The following is a 21,289-nucleotide window of genomic DNA, read 5'->3' as shown; positions in this document are numbered from 1 at the left end:
TGAGGAAGCATTATGAACCTTCACAGGATTCATCCACGTTCTATCAGCTGTTCATACGACTCATCAAGGAACAAATAACAATACAAATAAAAATACTACAAACTGCCTTTAAAGTAAAAAGACTTCTTCAGGTGTAACTGCATTACAAGTACTTAGTGCCTCAACTTGATAAACTGAGAGATCTCTCAGACTTAGACTTTATTGATCCCTTTGGGATGACTCCCTCAGGGAAATTAAGTTTCCAGCAGCTTTTACAGACAGACAGACAGACAGAGTCTTACTAGTATAAAAAATGCATTATCTTGTTACATGAGTAAATGTTACTATTGTTATTATTCAAAGTTTTGCTTCATGTTATTACTTCACTGTAGCTCTGTGGTCCACTTTTATTTATGTGTGTGTGTGGGTGTATGAGTGTGTGCACGCCCACGTTTTTGTCACCTCAAACACTGACCTGAGACCTGCAGTCCTCATGGGGACTGAAGCCTGGTCCTACTGAGAAGGAACACCAGTTCTGGAGGTCCTGGTTAAGTTTAGGTGATTTATGTTGATGATAGGGTTAGGCTGTCCCAATGAATGGAAGTCAGTGCAACGTCCTAATAAGGATAGCTGCGCAAACTGTGTGTGTGTGTGTGAGTCTTTCAGTGTCTGGGGAATGAGGCCATACATCATACTGAAGCACTGGCTGGATTTATATGCAAAGCATCACTCAGTTTAGTGTCCGTGTCCACTGAGCAGCTCTGCACTTTCTGCACACTGAGCTGAACAGAAACTGCAGTTTGTCTTGTTGTGTTTTCTCTCCTTTTGTTTTCTTGTTTGTATTTAGAAAAGCTCAGAATGATGCTGACATGAAAAGGAAAAGTCTTGTGCTTTAGTTTGTCACTTTTTATTGGACGGATATAAACACATTAACTGGAGAGTCACATGAACGGTTGTCACCTCAACAACCTTTTATACATGTAGCTTCCACTCCAACACTGTCAGACAAAAACATGTCAAGTACATCTGCTCCTCCAGCACGAAAGGATTATATGACAGCAGCAGAAATTTGACAGATTGCATCAAAGTCTTTGACATCAGGGTTTTTTTAAAGATACATGACTTGAATTTCTCTTTGTGCTCGCAGCCTTATCGTGCTCCTGAGCTCCAAAATCTCCTTTCAGCTGAATGTTGATCTGTCTGAGACGTTTTCCACTGATGAGTCATTTCTGTAAAATGTGTTCTCTGCTGTGGTTTTCTCTTTCCACATCTTTCTTCCTGTCACTACACTCCATCAACCCTGTTCTGTAATTTAAGTCCCACTTATTCGTTAATATCTGCGTAGGTTCAGAGAACAAAACCAGCAGCTTCATGTTGTGTAATGACACACATGCCACAGAAACACACAAAACCTGAATCCTCTCAGACGACTGAGGAAACACCAAGGCTGCATTTATACACCTGACATATGCAGATGTGTCCTTCAGACCTTTCACAGTCATTAAACATGCGTGTCACACACTGCTCCTCAGACAGTGATGGAATAAGTATTTAACTCCCATCCTCTGTAAGGACAGGCTGAAATGATGAATGAATCCACACACACTAACACAGGTCATGAAACAGAAGCAGGGTTTTCTCAGACCCAGTTCACCGTTTTCCTTGCCAGTATTAAAAGAGACTGGATGTCTTCATTTCCTTTATGAAAGACAAGCACACACAGACGTGGATTTCCTCAAACTGTTACTGTGTCTGTTCTGCTCTCAGGTGACATCCGTAATGACCTGTACCTGACCCTGGAGCGAGGCGATTTCGAGAGAGGAGGGAAGAGCGTTCAGAAGAACATCGAAGTGACCGTCTACGTGCTTTATGCCGATGGAGAGATCCTCAAGGTAGGGAGGTGGTCCTGCTTTATAAATATAGCAGCAGTCTTGTCTGCCGCACACAGTGCATTTCCTTACTTGTGCACTCCTTTGCACTCTTGGTCATGTTGGTCATGGCACTCTAAACAGGACTAAGATGTTGGGTCATATGTGCATTAATAACTAAAGCCTTTCTGCAGGACACCGTCTCAAAACTGTCGTCAACAGTAAACATATTGACAATCTCCTGCATATTTATCAACTACATCAGTTACCAACGATGTCTGACAGTCACATTACGACACCTGGAGTCTGAGCCTGCGTCTCCTCCTCATCTTATTTTGGTCTCTGGGACCTATTTGTCTTGGGAGACGAGATCACGAGGACACACAAAGCCCTCCACCATGTTAACTCACAAAATACTGAACTCATCTGTGGCGTCACTGAATTTCTTTAAACTTAGGGTTGAAGTGGCACCGCTGCAGAACCGTTTTCTCGTGGGACACCATTCCTCTGTTCAGGTGAACCTGAAAACAAACAAAAAAATAATGCGGCTTTACAACTACAACACAAAGTGTGCAAAAAGTGAATTTGGTTCTGATACAGTATGTATTCAGAACCAAATTCCTCACAGATAAATGTATTCTCTTCTCTTTAAATTGGTTTAGAGAGGTGTTGGTTCAGCTGTATGTATGACCACTCAATTGTTTAGCTTCAGCTGTTTAACTGAATTACATTATACTAACAGATGTTTCCCATTTATATCAGTGAGGGGAGGCTAAATAACAGAGACACCACAGACTATATCTCAGCACAAACCAACCATGAGGAGGATTTACTGCAGGTGTTAGACTGCATTAGAGTTAGCCAGGTGTACCTAATAAACTGACAACTGAGCAAAATGGTTTGTTTGAAGACCAAGTGTGAAGATGCTGGTCCTGAGATAGAGCCGAAATATCACAGACATGTGGAGAAGAACACACCTTTGTTGAAGCGTCTTGTGATGCACTTTGGAACGCCATGCAGAGCTAAGACCAGACCCTCAACTCCAAGAGTCAGAACAACTCCAATAACGAGTCCAACACAGATTCCAACAGGGCTCCATCTGTGAGCAGAGTCCCCACAGGTACTCTCTGAAACATTATAAAACAGCTAACTGTCAGAATCAAAGCGCTGTGCATGCTCTTTGGATCTTTAAAGTATTGGAAGAAATCTCACCACAGAAAGTCACAGTGATCTCAGCATGAGTCACATGGCCAATGTCCTCCTGTGTGGCTACACAGCGGAAGCGGTTGGTTGTTGTCTTGGTCACGGTGGTGAGGAGGGTAACGTCGTAGCGTCCTCCTCTCTCTGAGACATGTGGCTCCTCAGCAGGGAGGACATTTCCATCACTGCTCTGCCACTTCACCTTAGGCTTTGGAGAAGCCCTGAGAACCTCACACTGCAGCACAGCCTCTTTCTCTGTGACATTAACAATCGTGACGTATGGTCTTGGAGCTGCACCTGTGAACACAGTAAAAACAGCAGCTTATAAAGAACAGTTCATTCATATGTTCATTGTTTGTGGATGTGCAGTTCTGTACATTGTGTTTAAGAGAGAGAAAGAGAGGGAAGCAGAAAAGCACGCTGTGAATGGGGCTGGGCAATTCAGCCAAAAATATCTCTATTTATTTCCATATTGATTGATATTGATAAATATCACAGGCCCTGATCCAAGAACATTTTCATACTGTTTCTGAGAGGTTTGCTCATATGAGTGTTTCATGTTTGATTTATCCAAACTGAACAAACTTGTTGTAAATCACTCGTTTCCACCTGATAAACACCACCTGTTCAGGAGGTGGAGTTTCATTCACAAACATTTTTACCAAAGGAAAAAGAATTCACAGCACAGGTCTCAGAAATCAGCCGAGAACAGGACAACAGAGCAGATGCAGTTTAATCTAAATTTGGATGTGTCATCAGGGCTTTATTTGTCAGAGAGTGATGTGATCATAGCACAGTGGTGCAGTGGTTAGCACCCCGCCTTTCATGTGTGAGTTTGCATAAAGGATAAGGGATATCTTTCACAGGTTATTAGTGTGGTTAGTAAGGGGCAGAGTTTTAGTTGTTGTGCATGTGCTGTGTGTAATAAAGAGAGAACAGGGACCAGTAGCAAAGAGCAATAACTGTTCTTAAGTTTAGTCAGGAAGCTGCTCTGCCTTTGAACTTGTGATCACAGTGTGCTGCCTGAAACCACTGAGAAGCAGAAATGAATAGGGATGCTCCGATACCACTTTTTTTCAAACTGATACGATACCGATACTTGGATCTGAGTACTTGCTGATACCGAGTACCAATATGAGTACTTATTAATGCCATTACACTTTGTACATTTACTTGAAAACATCAGATATTGTTTCATTCTCTGGCTGTAAGAAATTGCTGTGACTGACATTTGAACATTCCATTATATATGGCACTGCCACACATTTTATTCAAATAGAAGTACTGTTATTGACATTTTAGCATTCAGCTGCATCTTTTTTTAACAAACAGAATATCTTCAAGGCAGAGTAGGCTAAGGTGGAATGTTTAAAATGTCCAACTATTTCAGCCCCTCATTAACAGCCAGCTGGAGGGTGTGTGTGCCACACGGCAGGCTCGGGAGTACATCACGTATTATCACGTACAACATGAACAGAACGTTTAGGGACCTCCATGTCTGAAGCATGTCAACAAACACACCTGCGATGGCTTGGCTGGTGTACGAACCCCTAAACTGTTTTGCATGCAGGACGACTCTTCGCTGAGTAAAACCCTCGTCAATCTGCTGTGCAGTTAAACTGATGAGGGACACCGGGCTAACGCTGCTCGTCCAAATATCAGTGGTGAAGCTGAAGCTGAAATGTCCTGCAACAGGCTGCGGATGTGCCTCTTCACAAAGTCATGTAGCTTCGGCAGCACTGTGTCAGTGATGTGGTGTCGGGTAGGGATCTCATACCTCAGCTCCAGTAGCTGAGAAGACGTCTAAATCCCATGTTAACAACAACTGACAATGGCTGGTCATCAAGAGCAATGTACTGGGTCAGAGCCTCTGTTATTTTCACTGGTTGTCTCTTAACATCTTCTCCCTCTTCTCCTGAGTATTGGAATACTTTTACGAGTACAAGTACAGGAACAGGGTATCGGACCCGATACTGGTTTTGGTATCGGTGCATCCCTAGAAATGAATGAACTTGAACTAAACACATATCACATCAGCTTCATCAGTGATAGTATATCAGTGCTGTGTTTACAACTTGTTCTGCTGTGGCCAAAAAAACATCCATCCTCTTAATGATGATTGACCAATAAAAAGTTTTACAATGCCCTGGTCAAATAATATAAATAATATTAAATATAATAACTGTGAGTTTCAGATCGTTAAGCTCATCATTTTCATTGCCCAGTGTATTGTGAATGATATCATGCTGCAGACGTAGGGACACTCACCCCTGACTTCTCCTGATCGGTCTGTTAAGGTAGGGCGCTGTGGGTCACGATCTAAAAGGCACATCAGAGCGTTAATGTCTCTCCATCTAAAGTGGGGAGGTAAAACATTACAGCCACAGCTGAGAGGCCAGGTGATGGAAAATGTAAGTTAATGTCGTCCAACTCCTGACTAATGCAGACAGTCTAATTAAAATGAAGACAGAGAGCAGGAGTGAATGAGATGAAAGTGTGAGCGATATATCTGAGAGCAGGTGCACAGTTAACACCAGGCCAGATCACTAAACTTCCTGAATTAGTCGACTGAGGGGACTAAGAGTCTGTCTGTGAATGTTCTTCTAGTTGTCTTCCAGAGACTGGAAAGCCACGCTGAAGCCCAGAGGTAGCACACGGATAAATGTGATGGGAGAAGTTAGAGCATGCAGTAGAGGCGTTTCTGTTAGTCACCTGATTCACCCATAGAAGCAGAAAATTAAGACAAAGCGAAGGCTCGTTTCCTGCAGGACTGAGGAGACGTTTGTAGAAGCAGACGTGCAGCAGGACGAGTTACATGGTCAGACCCAGCTGAGCAGCGTGAGCCCAGAGAGAGAGGAAGGAGACAATCACAGGTTAAAACACACGAGAGAAAATAACCAGTTTGATTCAGACACACGTTCCAGTTTCACATTTAATGATTTTGTATTAGCCGCTGTCATACCACTATATACTGAAACATAGAGGTTAAACACTGCAGCCCTACTTTCAGGCTGAAAACTGACTGAATTTACAAGATAAACTAAAGGAGTTAAACCAAGCCTTCGGTGAAATGAGCGTTTGAAAACCAAAGCTGATAATAATGTACTCACTAACAACGAGCCAAATGTAAGACTTCTGTTCCAGATGTGGAAAATCACAGGTGTAGCTTCCGCTGTCGGCCACCTCTGCATCTCTGATGATGATGGAGCTGTTGCCGTGGCTCAGTTCTTCTGGAAAATGTGAAACGCGGTTTGTGAATTGGGCATCTTGACCCATGCGGCCGTTAGAGTAAGTTTCACCCCCAGCGTACAGGAACACCTCCTTCTGACCGTCCTTCTTCCAGTCAAACAGCTCGGACGTGATGTTCTGCCTGGTGCTGAGCGAACACGGCAACGTGGCGTCGTTTCCTTCTTTCACAACCACTCTGGTGACACTGGGCCCTGGAGGAAAAAAGGAGATATTTATACTTGCACAGTAATCAAGAGGCAGAAAATACAATCAGGTTTACACGTATCACAGGTTTCACATAATTATTCTGAAGACTTTTTATATACAACAGAGCAATAACAGGCTGCTCTTCCTGAGAGGTGAGGGAGTGGTTTGGTAACTTCAGTCCAGCACATACACACAGCCCTGAGCAGACACAGCTACAGCTCTCAGACCACAGAGGCTGAAATCTGTGTGCTGTGCTTTACTCACTGATCACAGCTTCATATTGCTCTACATGCAGATTAGAGTTTCCAGTTGATGGATGAATGTATGTTATTTCTGGTTGTGGTTTACACAGCAGACAGCGTGATGTTCAGGATCTCTAAGATGTTGTAGAAGCACATGATCAGAGGTGGAGTGACCGGCAGCCTCCTCCGCCTCCATCATAAACATCACAGATGAATTCACTGTAAATATTTCACACATATTTAAATAACTTAGCGTGAACGTTAAGTAACGACACAGAGCTGAACAGTTTTCTCATTATTCTGATCATCAGCTGCGTGAAAAAGCTGCGCAACATTTCTTTCGTTTGAAGCTAAAGATGCTGCACATTAGTGAACTCATCTGTTCACCGCTCCACGTCTCTCCAGCTCTGATATTTATAGCGTCTGTCTGTCTGTCTGTCTGCGGTGTGAAGATGTTTCTTACCGTGTCCGTCACCGAACATTGTTGCCGTCAAAACCAGGAGACACAGACGAGCCATTGCAACTTTAGCTTCCGATACTTTGTTACCGACAGTCTAACAGTCGCTCGCTCTCTCTTTCCTCGCGGCTGGATTCGGATAAATGGGATTTCAACGAGGCCGGCTCTACGCAGGGACAAGAGCGGGCAGCGCCCCCTCAAATCAAAATTGATAGAAATAGAAGTTGAGAGAGCACGTTTTTACTATACTCACAAAATTAATACATTACAAGTTGACAAAATTATCTGCAGTAGCGGAAAAAAAAACGCCGAAAGCTGCTGCGTTTTCTCAGTCACAACAAGCACAGAGATGAGTCCACGTCCGCCGCATGTGACAGACTGAAGACAAATGCCCGGTGTTTGACAGACCCCTATGTAAAGCCGCCCCCGGCTGTAGTTCTGCACTGCTTTGTTTCAATTAATCACAGCGGTTTTTACAAAGTCAGCTTACTTATTTTCCACTCCAGATTCCTGCAGCTCACAAAGAGAAAGTTAATGCTGTGTAATGCATCCGTTTTTCAGAGCTTTTAAAAAGTGTAGTGCTGCTCCTGCCTGTGCTAACAGTAGTAGCAATGATGCTCCTGCTAGTACAGAGACAGCAGCTAGCATAACTACTACTTGAGCATCAGGAAGTACTGCTTCTCCTGTACCTCTACCAACAAGCGCTGCCCCAAAGCAGCCCGCTCAGCTACCCAGTGACTTAAATCATTTAAGTCAATGAAGAGAACATGTTACTATAAGCACAGGGGGGAAAGTGCTGGAGGATGATGTGTTCATATGATGCCCCCTTCACATTTCTGACTGCCCCCTCATATATGCCTGCCTACAACCGGCCCTGCTGCGTAACTGCGATCGATTTGACAACCCGGAGATTTAGTGGAAGAATATAACTCTGTGTGACTCATCATGGCGGCGTTGACCTACATTAACCAGCCTTAACCCGCACTCATGAAGTCGACCGTGGGGTATCTTACGCTTCAGCGGCGTTTTAAACTTTATTAACAACACAGTACAATCACAGTAGAAAGTGCAGCAGGCTGCAGGAAATAAGTAAATGGAAAGGTTTGAATCCCTCTGAATAATTTCTTATCGATTACACTGATTGATTATTATCTTCTTCCACCACCTCAGATGAACACGAAGGGATTGTAAATATAACGACGACGTTTTCTTAATAATTACACACTATTAATTATTATTATTATTATTATTATTTTTACCTTATTTGCCACCACATTAATGCGTTAAATGATCATTATTAATTTATGTATCTGATTTACCACATGTGACACATAACAGCGGTGGGGTTGAGTAAGTCTGTGTAATGAAGCCAATAACTGAACCACCACAATGACTGTAGTTATCCACAGGTGTCAGTACAAGAATAAAATCAATATAATAATAATATAATATCACCTTATGGTGACAGTCATGGTCTTAACTTGGTGAAAGGGTGAAATTCTTTGTATAACTGCATGTTAATCTGTCTGTCTTCCTTCCTCTGTGTGTGTGTGTGTGTGTGTGTGTGTGCAGGATTGCATCAGTCTGGGTTCAGGGGAGCTTAACGTGCCCGAGCACCGCTCCTTCGTGCTTTACCACAACAACAGCCCTCGATGGAGCGAAGTGATTAAACTGCCCATTCCCATCGACCGTTTCCGAGGGTCCCACCTGCGCTTTGAGTTCAGACACTGCTCCAGTGAGTCACTTCGTGTCCTTTGTTCTGTGAGGGATGCGTTTGAATATTTTTTAAACACTGAAATGACACCAAATGCTAAATTTAATTAGAATTCAAAAACTGATCAATAATATATATATAACCTGTGTCAGTGACAGGTGCAGCAGTGGCTGAAGTGGTTTGATTAATTTGTTGTTGTATCATGGAGGTAAATAGTTTGTGATATAAACTATGTAATTATTTCAAAGTGAATAATGTCCAAGAAAAATATTCCATCCTGCTACAAGGAAGGAAAACAATGAAATAATGTCAGTTCCTGGCAAAAAAATAAAAAATAAAACACTCATGATCAGAAGAATTACTCAAACACAACCCAGAAATGTGTGTTGAACTTCCAGTGTTGAGTTGTTTCCGTAGTGTGGTTTGCAGTGCTACTTTGATAAGTAAAAATGTAAGTTGTGTTTTTGTTTTATGTGCTGATTGTGGGCTGTGTAAAACTTGATTTTACTGTATGAAATGATGCATTTATGAGGCAGAAGATTCTCCTCCCTTTTCATTTCTCTACAGCAAAGGACAAAGGAGAGAAGAAGCTGTTTGGTTTTGCTTTTACTCCTCTGATGAGGGAGGATGGAACCACTCTGTCAGACGAGAGCCATGAACTCTACGTTTACAAGGTCACGTTACGTTACCGCTGTGTTACCGCTGTGTTCATGTCCTGCTTGGTCTGACAGACGGACCTTTAAGATGAAGGAGGAGCTCAGTGGTCGTCTTTTTGACAGACCTCAGACGTATCAACCCCTCATGTTACCAGCTGTCAGTTTGATATTTCACATGTTGTGTGTTTGAACAGAGAAAACCAGCGTTTTAAACCTTTGATGGTAGAATTTACCGTTCTTTGTCTCCATCTAACTCCTGGCTTCCCTCGGCCTCAGTGTGACGAGAACACGACCTTCAGTAACCACGCCCTGTACCTGGGCCTGCCCTGCTGCAAGGAAGACTTCAACAGCTGTCCCTCCATCCCCTCCAGCCTCATCTTCCAGCGCAGCACCAAGGAGACCTTCTGGATCTCCACACAGCTCTCCTCCACCAAGCTCACTCAGAATGGTACTTCATTTAAAACCCTGTTTTCATTCCTGGTGGATGTAGATGTTACCACATCTTTTCTGGTAGTTGACATCGCTGTTGTGTTTCAGTGGACCTCCTGGCCCTGCTGAAGTGGAAGGCCCATCCAGACCGGGTCATGGACATTCTCGGCCGGCTGCGACACGTCAGCGGAGAGGAGATAGTCAAGGTGAGGTTTAGTCTCCTCTGTATGTGCTGTATTTATTGTGCATGGATCAGAGCTTTAATGTCTCAGTGTGCACTGTTATCTTTCCTGTCACAGCAGATGTAACTGTAACTGACTGTGTGTGTGTGTGTGTGTGTGTGTGTGGCAGTTTCTCCAAGACATTCTGGACACCTTATTCTCCATCTTGGATGACAACACAGACAAATATGGACCCCTGGTGTTCCAGTCCTTGGTGAGTGTGTGGAGAAGAAAACTGGAAATTCACAGGCTCACTGAGTCACTCAGGTGGAAAACAGAGAATAAAAAGACCTCTTCAAGTTCAGGTCCTCGTGAAGTCAGATATGACTCCCTGTTCACATCATGTCAGTTGTCTGATTAACATGATGGAAACAGAAACTCAGATCTTGCTTGTAGCTGCATCCACGCGTTGGCAGCACTTTATGTGCTCAGTGACAATATTAAGTTCAAGTTTGTCATATTTATACAGGTTTCTCTCAATGTTACATTTGATCAGGTTTCAGATCAGATTTATTATACGATGGACTGTGCAAATAACTGATTGATTAGTAGTAAACCCATTATACTGTCTGATCATACACAGTGTATTATCTGTGTTTATTATCTTATCTTTGTTTATTTATTATTAAAGAAGAATTATTCTCTCTCTCTCTCAGGTGTTCATCATAAACCTCCTCAGGGACAGTAAATATTACCACTTCAGGCCGGTGATGGACACGTATATCCAGAAACACTTTGCTGGTGCATTGGCCTACAAGTGAGTGTTTTACTTTCTCTAACTAATCCTGTGACTCTGACTCCAAAGACTGAAAACACTCTGGTTAGAAGTGAACAGATACATGTGTGTGTTCCTGATGCGTGTCCTGTGCTGTGCTAATTGTTTATTTAAAGCAGCTATAACCCATCAGCAGCAGTTTAGCAGCTAAAGAGACAGAGAGATTCATCAGATGGACACAAACCCAGCAGAAGTTAATGATAATGTTGCTGTGTAACTGCTGGATTGTTGTGTTCATAGCTGTGTTCCCCTGGCCCATGGACAGAATAAAAGAATATAAGTGTGACACAGATTCACAGATGGTAGTTTCAGCGTTGTGTGGCTCAGGTGTTTAAACGCAGTGTGTAATGTTTGTTGTGTTACAGAGAGCTGATTCGCTGTTTGAAGTGGTACATGGACCGCTCTGCAGAGGTGGTCAGACAGGACCACATACAGGAAGCCATGAGGGTAAGAGCTGCTGACTGACACTGTGCAAACTGTGTATATTCACCACTGTGTCACGTTGAAGGCAGAGCTGATGATGTACAGAACGTGCTGCGTTTAGTGGACAGCACCTTGATATATTTATCAGACTCAAACATCCGTCTCAAATGGTGGACAGTGTGAATTATTGAGGATGGTTTTGACACACACTGCAGCTGTCGGTTCAGATCTGAGGTTTTTATCCATCTTAAATAAGCCTGTGTGTGTGTGTGTCCACTGAGTTTGTGTGTTAACGCTGTGTTAATGTTTCTGACTGCTCTCAGGCTCTGGAGTATCTCTTTAAGTTTATTGTCCAGTCTCGGATCCTTTACTCTCGGGCCACTTGTGGCATGGAGGAGGAGCAGTTTCGCACCAGCATCCAGGAACTCTTCCAGTCGATCCGCTTCGTCCTCAGCCTGGACAGCCGCAACTCAGAGACCCTCATCTTCACACAGGTAAGGACACACACACACACACACTAACAACATGAGTTCTACAGAGTCTTCAGTGTGTTTTGTTTAGTTGTCACCTTTGTCCACAGCTGAAACTGTTTTGTGTCTTTGTAATTTAGATGATTTGCTTTTATAAATAATCCCATGATTAGATTTTATCTGCTTATAGTTTAGTTTCTTCTTTAACTTATTTCCCATCTACTCTTAGTTGCTTTAATCTGACTCTTATCTCCTGTATGTACCTCTTTCTACTTGTACCTCGGACCTTTCCTTGCTTCCTTCCTTCACCTTTTTCAATCTCCCACAATTCTTTGTTCCATCCACTGGGTCCCTATTATTCCTCCCGGGCCTCCTCCCTCCACGCCCGTGTACCACAGGGCTCCCAGCCTTGTCCAGGCACAAATCAAGCCCCAGGCCCTGGCTTTGGGCCTGCTGCTCCCTTAGCATTAGCCCCTGCCCTGGGCCAAGCCCAGCCCCCTGCCCCAGGACAGGCTCCTGGCAGCGGGCAAGCCAACTGCACTCAGGCCTGGAGCTCCAACGCTCTGCGGCCGTCTCCACTGTCAGTAAGTAGACGTCTGGATGAAAACCACGACACCTCCGTTCCTTGTGTGAAGCCCAGAGTCCTCATTCACCTGGCTGTTTGTGAGCCCTAACCTCACACACTTACACACACCTGTGATCCTGCACATCCACGCCCTGTCTGCGTTCACACTCAGAAACACACGTTCCTCACTGCTCAGTCACTGCTCCTCTACAAACCTGCCACACATCACAGTCCTTTAACTGCATATAAACACATACTTCACCCCCCCAGCTGCAGTCAGTCTCACCTCAGCTCACAGACTCACATCAAATCTGCTCACATCTCATTCATACAACTCTGAGCTCTGAGTCCACTGAACTGAAACCTGACCACTGGAGGTCCTCCTCTCTGATCAGACCTGTGTGTTTTAATGATGTTGAATGGTTGTGGATTAATCTCTCACTTTTCCTCACCAGTTTTGTTGCTTTTCCTTCTTAACCCGTTCTGCTTTCTTCTTTAGTCGTTCTCTCACTCTTTCCTTTTTAATCTTTAGTCTTGCTGTGATTTCATATCTACTAATGACTGAATCCACTGAATGAGCTTCTCCTCGTTGGCTCTCCTGTGTCTGTCATGCAGAATGATCTCAAGTAATTTTACAACAGAACCGATTATGAAGTGAAAATGTTTTTGAATTCATCTCTTCACTGTGACTCAGCTCTGTCGTATTACAGAGTGAGGTCATGGCCACATTTCTCTCTACTGCAAACACAGAAGCTAACATGTCTAACAATGCAGCCCAGTCTCCCTCTCTCTTTCTCTTTAACATCTCCTCTGTTTTCTCTCACCCTCCTCTCTCCCTCCTCTTCCTCAGGCCGCTCTGCTCAACTCGTTCCCAGCCATCTTTGATGAGCTGCTGCAGATGTTTACGGTGCAAGAAGTGGCAGAGTTTGTGCGCGGCACGCTGGGCAGCATGCCGTCCACAGTGCACATAGGACAGTCCATGGATGTGGTCAAACTGCAGTCCATAGCCCGGACTGTGGACAGCAGGCTCTTCTCTTTCCCAGGTACAGGCTTTAGCAAAAACAATATCCCTAACATCTTACTGTTGTTCTCTGACTCATCATTCTCTGTGACATGAAAGGAGAGTGAATGAGTGAGTCAGATATCTCTGCAAATGGACCCTGAATGCAAAACGACATTTTTCATCTTCATCCAAACTGCTTCATCCAAGAAACCAGGGGAGATAACGTCATGATTATCATGCTCAGTCTTTCTGTTTAGTACCTTTGTTATTAGTAACACTTAACAATGTTTTTAAAACCTCAGTCTTTCTTCCTCTGAACAAATGCTGGAGGTATTAAACAGGCTGTCAAAATATAATCAGCTCTACAGCACTGAAATGATAAATGTCTCTGTCATGTTTTCAGCCACAGAGAGTGTGTTCATAATGAGCACTAAAATGATATGCAAATGAATGTGTGTGTGTGTGTGTGTGTGTGTGTGTGTGTTTGTGCCCTCAGAGTCTCGAAGGATCCTGCTCCCTGTGGTCCTGCATCACATCCATCTCCACCTGAGGCAGCAGAAAGAGCTGCTCATCTGCTCTGGAATCCTCAGCTCGATATTCTCTATTATCAAGACCAGCTCACTGGTAACACACACACACACACACACACACACACACACACAGACACAGTTCTCTGTTTTACTTCTCTTTTCTTCATTCCTTCTTCCCATTTTTTCTCTCTTCTTTCCCCTTTTCCACACAATTCCCTTCACCTCCGTTTCTCCGTCTCCTCCTCCTCCAGGACACGTCCGTGCAGGAGGAGGTGGAGATGATGGTGGAGTCTCTGTTGGACGTCCTCCTGCAGACCCTGCTGTCAATCATGAGCAAGAGCCAATCGCAGGAGGCGGTAAGGGGTCAACGCTGTCCGCAGTGCACCGCGGAGATCACTGTTAGTAACTAACAATACGACTACTACTACTCCACCTCCCACTACCCTCATCCATCCTGCATCCACCTGTTTATCCACCTCAGGGCAGGGCAATGTTTTAATGTTTATATGATCAGAAAATCATCGGTGACTGTTCTCACATCTTCGTGACAACAATTAAATAGTGTGAGACCCAAAATAAAAGAAACAAACGACAGTACGTGATCAGCAGTGAAACTGAACATGTGACTGTTGCCCTCTCCTAATCTGTCCATTCATCCTTCCTGTCACTGACCCATCACATCTGCTCACATCTGTCCTTATCTCTCTCATTAGTCATTTCTCAGTCTTCATCCTCTTCTCTTTGTGCATGCTGCCTTGCATGCCGTCATGAATCTTATTAAAGTCACGTTTTGCATCCAGTCTTTGTTACATGTGTTTCTGGAGAGTGTATCTTAGTTGAACTGTGGAGGTGTCAGATATACTTCTCTCTCTTGGTATAGTCGCACAGTTTTCTATTTAAATTCCATACATTTTAGAGACTGATTGTTTTACATGACTTCCACTGTTCCTCATGTAGATTTCACTGCTTTTTATCCAACAGTGCATAAAGAAGCAGATGTAAAGATTCAGTTCCAGCTCGATCTTTGTCCTAGATTTATTTCATGTGTTTTTTACCTCTACATATTTTGTGAGGTGTTAAACATTTATAGTTGAACAGTAGATAGTATACAGTTATGAGTAGGTCAGTTTTCTGCTCATGTTGGATGATGGTATGTGTAAGACCTCATTTTGTCTGTTCACTGACTGTTGCTGCGATCTGCCTCCATGTGATTGGCTCACATGTCTCTCCCTGGTTCCTCTGGCAGGGAGAGTACGTGTCCTGTCTGCTGTCCCTCCTCCGGCAGATGACAGACATCCACTTCCAACACCTGATGGAAAACTTTCAGAGCAAGGAGGAGCTCAAGGTAAATGAACAGGAAACTGATGACTGATTTAAATTCCTGGTCTGGGTGCAGTTTGGATTCCTAACTTAATTAGTGCTTTGAGATATGGTCATCTCCTGCCTCCCACTCTGTCTGAGGTTTCTTCCTGTTAAAGTGGAGTTTTTCTTCTCTGATGCATTGTGATGTAAAGAAAGGTCTGGTGCTGCACTGGTGAGTGTACAGTGCTGTAGTTCACAGACCACCACCTCCTCTCCACCTCTGTCCTCAGGAGTTCTTGTTGAAGATTCTGTGTGTGTTCAGAAATCTGATGAAGCTCAGTATTTTCCCCCGCGACTGGAACGTCATGAGACTCCTCACCAGCAAGTAAGACATCAAAATGACCTCCTACACAGATGCATGTCTACCAGCGTCTGCATGTATCATGTATCACTGATTGTGTGTTTCCTCTCTGCAGCATCATCCTGACCACAGCTCAGTACCTGTCTCCTGCTCTGCACAAGAACTTCACCGAGGCAGAATTTGATTTTAAAGTAAGTGTTTTTAACTGTGACACAGTCGCACATGTCTCAGCTTTAACCAATGGACCTAACAGAGATAACATGTCCTGAGGTTTGGTGAGAGGTTGTCTGCTGCGATGCACCTTGATCTAAAGGGAAACTACCACAGTCACTAGTGAAAGTGTCAGTGCTTGAATGAAATACTCTAAGAGCCTGTGGGGTTTTTCCCGGCTGACAGTAACCTGGAGGCGTTTACAGTGATCTCTCGGATTTACATTTACATATGTGTAAAACATTTGTGTCTCCATCTGTTTTTCCTTTTCTTTGTCAGTTGTCTCAGGTGTCGGTGCATTCCTCTGCTTGGTATTTTGTTGACTCTCATAAACAGGAAGTGAATTTTATAAAAGGGTCAAAGATATACTTTCTATATAGGTGTGCAGCAGTGAATTGTACTTCTCCTGGGATTATGTTTTGTTTATGCAAATACCCACAATCCAAATGGTAACTGTGATGTGAATCAAATCACCAGCAGTGTGTGTAAAGGATGTTTTTAATCTACTTTTGGTGCTTCAACATGCTTCACTTTCACCGTGAATGAAGCATTGAATATGTCTTTCACATCACTGCTCTTTTTTTACTTTAAGTGACAGAAACCTCAGACATATCCTGACCCTGAAGCACATAGCATTCAGCTAATAGCAGAGGAATTACTGAGACTAAAGCTATTGAACCTTTAGACTGCAGACCACAGGCTGCTGGCAGCCACACAGCAACAGAAGGTTCCAGGAAGTGTCAACTTTCCAAAAAGTGAGCCGGCCGATTGTGTAAGATTGAGAGAAATGTGATGTGAGGGGCTCAGTTTTCCACAGGAAGTAAAACAATGAATCATCAGAGAGAAACGCTAATGTTTGTTTAATATTTACTCTCTGTGAGCAGAGGTCAGTGTGTAAGGAAAGAAAATTTAGCTGTGTGTGTGTGTGTGTGTGTGTGTGTGTGTGTGTGTGTGTGTTGGCAGGTGTGGAACTCCTACTTCAGTCTGGCGGTGCTGTACATCAACCAGCCCAGTTTACAGTTGGAGAACCTGAGTCCTGCGAAGAGGAAGAAGGTCTTAGACAAGTAAGGACACACCAGGGAACCACACACACACAGACCTGTTCCCTCCTTGTGTAGCTCAGTCCAGACCTCGTCTCTGTCTCGCCTCCTTGTTTTAGCCTTGATATGAAATACATGATTGTCAGTGGTTTGGGGTTTGGATTTCTTACTTTGTGTTTGTTTCTCTGCAGGTACGGTGACATGAGAGTGATGATGACCTATGAACTGTTCAGTATGTGGCAGAACCTGGGTAAGTTCACATTAACTCTAACATCTCTGCTCAACAAAACAGATGACCTCACATGTGCCTCAGTTCTATATCTCTCCTGATGTTATTAAACTTCTCACAGATTTGATTTATGGTTGATCCATGTGCTCTGGCTGTAGGTGAGAATAAGATCCATTTCATCCCCGGTATGATCGGCCCGTTCCTGGGAGTGACGCTGGTCCCTCAGGTGGAGGTACGAAACATCATGATCCCCATCTTCCATGACATGATGGACTGGGAGCAGCGCAAGAACGGAAACTTCAAACAGGTGAAAACACACACGCACATTTACAGACGCATCCTTCACCTGATCACCTGTAACACCAGAGTGACTTCACACAGGAAGCCAGGCTGTGACTGTTTTCCTGCTGTGTGTGTGTGTGTGTGTGTGTGTGCAGGTGGAGGCTGAGCTGATCGATAAGCTGGACAGTTTGGTTTCTGAAGGGAAAGGTGACGAGAACTACAGGGAGCTCTTTGGTTTGCTGTAAGGAACAGACGTCTCTCTCCCTGTGTCTGCCTCTGATCTCTGTCTGAACTCCACATTAACACACATTAACTCTGCTCTTCTGCTCTAACACTGCTCCTGTGTGTTTGCTTTGTGCTGCGGGACTAGAACCCAGCTGTTTGGGCCCTACCCCAGGTATGACACCTACACACAGGCAGACGGGATATTTGCCTTTTTAGAAATCAGCTGGTGATTATTTCAGGGAGATCCTCGATTCTGACAAAACTGAAACTGAAAATTTGATTTTTAAAAAACTGGTGCTGAAACCAAGTTTTTTTTGTCAAGAGGATATTTTTAGCAGAGTCCAGATAAAACAAAGTTGAACTCTATTACTGTTTGAGCCTGATCGACTAACGTTTTACTTGAGCCTCATTATTTTCCTGCTGTCTGACGGAACATGTGTTTGACGTTATCTGGCCATGAAAACAGAAGTCTGTCCTGGTTACATAGACCTGGTTTTACATTCAGTTATCATGTTTGTAAAAGTCTAATTTTACTCTGTTACCTCTGAAGTCTGCTGGAGAAGATCGAGCAGGAGACGTGGAGGGAGACGGGGATTTCCTTCGTTACGTCAGTCACGCGGCTGATGGAGCGGCTGCTGGACTACCGGTAACACACACGATGCTTCTCCTCATTTACTGCACACACACACGTTGTTTTTGTTAATGAATACAACACAGTGATGAACGTGTTTCAGCTTTTTGGAGGACTAAAGTTTAAAGCTGTCGTTTGATGATTTGTCTTCAGGGACTGTATGAAGGGAGATGAGACAGAGAACAAGAAGATCGGCTGCACTGTCAACCTCCTGGTAAGAAATCTGTGTCATGTTGATGTTTTACTCAGTTCTACTACTATTTACTTGGTGGACGACATCAGCTACACAGAGATAACGTTTCTGTTTTGTATCTTTCAGAACTTCTACAAGTCCGAGATCAACAAGGAGGAGATGTACATCCGCTACATCCACAAACTGTGTGACATGCATCTTCAGGCTGAGAACTACACAGGTACAGCCCACAGCAAAGACCACACAGGCACACACACGCTCATACACACTGTGTTAAACGCCTGTAACTGTTGTCGTCGTCCACAGAGGCTGCGTTCACTCTGCTGCTGTACTGGGAGCTGCTGCACTGGGACGAGCGGCCTCTGAAGGAGTTCCTGCACTATCCTGCTCAGACTGAGTGGCATCGCAAGGAGGGGCTCTGCCGCAAGGTCATCCACTACTTCAACAAGGGCAAGGTGAGGGGTCTCACACACACACACAATCAATGCACATACACATACACAGAAAGTGCACTTTCCACAGTCATCCATTTTGTGTTTCTGCTGCTCTGCTGCTGTCGTTACAGCTGCAGAAACACTGCTGTTATCTTCAGTTTAATCCAACCTGTGATGATTTAGATCAGTGGTTTGACAGAAATGTGTGTGTGTGTGTGTGCTGCAGTGTTGGGAGTATGGTATACCCCTTTGCAGGGAGTTGGCCTTCCAGTATGAATCTCTCTATGACTACCAGAGCCTCAGCTGGATACGGGTGAGCTAAAACACCTGACACATGCATGACACCTACACAAAAAAGATTACCTGAACTCTTTCTGTCACAAATCATATACAATCATATTAACACTGTGAAGTTTCTCAGTTGATCATCTCTAAACCCCAAAAAACATCCTGATAAGATCAAACACCTTTGTGTGTGCACATACTATGCATAATAAATATGACTCTTCCTCTTCCTCCTCCTCATCTTCCCACTGTGTGTGTGTGTGTGTGTGTAGAAAATGGAGGCAGCATATTATGACAACATTATGGAGCAGCAGCGTCTGGAGCCAGAGTTCTTCAGGGTGGGATTCTACGGCAGGAAGTTTCCCTTTTTCCTCAGAGTGAGTTCAACACTGTCCAACAGATAAAGGTCAAAAGGAAAATGATCTTAACACGTGTAAACCACGTGTTTGTGTTAAGCATTGTTTTCTGAAAGTTAACTGCCCACTCACTTCCGTGTGAATATTCTGACTAACAGCATGAGGAGGACTTCACCTTTTTCTTTTCTCCACTCCAGAACAAAGAGTTTGTCTGTCGTGGCCATGACTACGAAAGGTTGGAGGCCTTCCAGCAAAGGATGCTGGGAGAATTCCCACAAGCCATTGCGATGCAGCACCCCAATCAGCCAGACGAGGCCATTCTGCAGTGTGATGCACAGTGTATCCTCCAGCAACAGAAACAAATGATCTATAACAGGTGTTAGAATAAGATTTGTTTTTAGGCTCATAAAGGGAACACTCATCTGTTCAGTTAGCTCCCTGACCTCCCGGGTTCAGACCTGCAGATCTACGCAGTAACACCGGTACCAGACAGCGTCAGCGTGCTCCAGATGGACAGAGTACCAGACCGCATCAAGAGCTTCTACCGGGTCAACAACGTTCGCCGTTTCCGTTATGACCGGCCCTTCCACAAAGGCCCCAAAGACCGAGATAATGAGTTCAAGGTGCTTTTTCTTATTTGTTTGTTGCAGCTTCTCTGTCATTTTTCTAATCGTGGTCAGGACCGTCTGTTTTACTGCGTGCTGTGTGTTTCAGAGTCTTTGGATAGAGAGGACCACCCTGATCCTCACTCACCCTCTGCCTGGGATTTCACGCTGGTTTGAGGTGGAGAAGAGAGAGCTGGTGAGTGACGTGGTCCATATATTTGAATGTAGATGTGTAGCATTTTCTCTTTCATGGCAGATTTCCCACTCTCTCCTGCCAAACTGCAGAAATGTTCTCCTCTAATAGAAATAGGAATAAATACACAGGGAGCCAATGAGCCACGCGCGAGATAAAAGGAAATTACGTAGAAAACAGGTGTGAGCAGAAAGACTCAGGAAAGCCGTGCTTCCACATGTCCTGTTTAAAGGTCAGCTCATATCCCACAGTGACTCATGTGATAATAATCACAGATTTGATAAATAATGAAACAAAGCAAGGTCACAGTGACCAGATACTAAACACAACACAAAAAACTATAAATAGGATAGATGTGGACTTGAATGATATATTTTCATGGACCAGTCATCACATCAAAATTAACCTGTGAACTCAGTAATCAGTGTGTTTTAAAAAACAAACCCACCACACCTTCTAATTTTCAGTCCTCAACGTCAGCGTCCGCAGCAACAGTGGTTTGTTTAGAGAAGCAGAAGTGTGTGGTTAGAGAGGCAGGAAAAAGTGCCACATACAGGTTATCTGCAAGAATGAGTCAGCAACAGTGAAGGTAGAAAAATCAGACTTCTGTATTTCTTATTTTTAAATTATTGTGTGTTATCCTCTGTTCTTGTCGTATGAGAGAATGAAAATAAACTCTGCTGTGAACCTTGAATGCACCTCTCCTCAGGTGGAGGTGAGTCCGTTGGAAAACGCCATCTCCTGTGGTGGAGAATAAGAACCAGGAGCTGCGGACTCTGATCAGCCAGTACCAACACAAACAGCTGCACGGCAACATCAACCTGCTCAGCATGACCCTGAACGGAGTCATCGACGCTGCTGTCAACGGAGGCATCGCCAGATACCAAGAGGTCGGATTAAAAGTCTTAATTAAGATGTTGAATATGAATTAGTAACAGTACTAGTCTCACTCCTGTGTTAAACCTGCAGGACTTTT

The 21,289-nt window shown here is 43.9% G+C and overlaps 3 protein-coding genes across 5 annotated transcripts in view; 1 reads left to right on the top strand and 2 right to left on the bottom strand.

Moving 5' to 3' along the window:
- dynlrb1 (dynein, light chain, roadblock-type 1) overlaps positions 1–9,300 on the bottom strand; it is a 231,357-nt gene extending 222,057 nt beyond the window's left edge. The window contains exon 1 of the mRNA XM_051067377.1: positions 9,289–9,300. The gene's annotated coding sequence lies outside the window, so the exon portion shown is untranslated. The remainder of the gene's footprint in view (positions 1–9,288) is intronic.
- LOC108889745 (dedicator of cytokinesis protein 3-like) overlaps positions 1–21,289 on the top strand; it is a 144,103-nt gene that overhangs the window by 113,681 nt on the left and 9,133 nt on the right. Inside the window, 31 exon segments of the mRNA XM_051067373.1 lie at positions 1,747–1,871; positions 8,754–8,916; positions 9,463–9,569; positions 9,828–9,999; positions 10,089–10,186; positions 10,332–10,415; positions 10,858–10,958; positions 11,342–11,423; positions 11,723–11,893; positions 13,285–13,477; positions 13,934–14,061; positions 14,219–14,365; positions 15,214–15,312; positions 15,560–15,654; positions 15,746–15,821; positions 16,804–16,904; positions 17,072–17,130; positions 17,268–17,416; positions 17,547–17,632; positions 17,762–17,788; positions 18,167–18,262; positions 18,401–18,461; positions 18,567–18,660; positions 18,747–18,895; positions 19,101–19,187; positions 19,432–19,536; positions 19,713–19,854; positions 19,972–20,138; positions 20,230–20,316; positions 21,023–21,055; positions 21,057–21,203. Of these exon segments, the coding sequence (XP_050923330.1) occupies positions 1,747–1,871; positions 8,754–8,916; positions 9,463–9,569; positions 9,828–9,999; positions 10,089–10,186; positions 10,332–10,415; positions 10,858–10,958; positions 11,342–11,423; positions 11,723–11,893; positions 13,285–13,477; positions 13,934–14,061; positions 14,219–14,365; positions 15,214–15,312; positions 15,560–15,654; positions 15,746–15,821; positions 16,804–16,904; positions 17,072–17,130; positions 17,268–17,416; positions 17,547–17,632; positions 17,762–17,788; positions 18,167–18,262; positions 18,401–18,461; positions 18,567–18,660; positions 18,747–18,895; positions 19,101–19,187; positions 19,432–19,536; positions 19,713–19,854; positions 19,972–20,138; positions 20,230–20,316; positions 21,023–21,055; positions 21,057–21,203 (3,431 nt within the window).
- LOC108889747 (CD276 antigen homolog) lies at positions 1,997–8,070 on the bottom strand. 3 transcript variants are annotated; one of them, XM_018686370.2, is made up of 7 exons: positions 7,672–8,070; positions 7,188–7,377; positions 6,158–6,487; positions 5,316–5,366; positions 3,060–3,344; positions 2,825–2,974; positions 1,997–2,368 (listed from the first exon to the last, which is right to left on the bottom strand). In XM_018686370.2, the coding sequence occupies exons 2-7, from the start codon at positions 7,240–7,242 to the stop codon at positions 2,301–2,303; spliced, it is 939 nt and encodes a 312-aa protein (XP_018541886.1). In that variant the 5' UTR covers positions 7,243–7,377; positions 7,672–8,070; the 3' UTR covers positions 1,997–2,300. The 3 variants fall into 3 exon arrangements, with proteins under 3 accessions (XP_018541886.1, XP_018541885.1, XP_018541887.1); XM_018686369.2 differs by lacking the exon at positions 7,672–8,070 and having other exon boundaries at positions 7,188–7,646; XM_018686371.2 differs by lacking the exons at positions 5,316–5,366; positions 7,672–8,070 and having other exon boundaries at positions 7,188–7,646.

The sequence above is a fragment of the Lates calcarifer genome, unplaced genomic scaffold, assembly GCF_001640805.2.
Source record: "Lates calcarifer isolate ASB-BC8 unplaced genomic scaffold, TLL_Latcal_v3 _unitig_1631_quiver_445, whole genome shotgun sequence".
Taxonomy (NCBI): domain Eukaryota; kingdom Metazoa; phylum Chordata; class Actinopteri; family Centropomidae; genus Lates; species Lates calcarifer.
The sequence above is the reverse complement of the archived record's forward strand: the minus strand, read 5'-3'. Positions and strand labels throughout refer to the sequence as shown.

Coding starts and splice junctions, on each gene's coding strand:
- LOC108889747 (XM_018686370.2), bottom strand. CDS start 7,242: ATGGCTCGTCTGTGTCTCCTGGTTTTGACGGCAACAATGTTCGGTGAC. Junction 3,345..5,315: donor CCGATCAGGAGAAGTCAGGG/GTGAGTGTCCCT, acceptor CTGTGTTCACAG/GTGCAGCTCCAAGACCATAC. Junction 2,975..3,059: donor GATCACTGTGACTTTCTGTG/GTGAGATTTCTT, acceptor ATAATGTTTCAG/AGAGTACCTGTGGGGACTCT.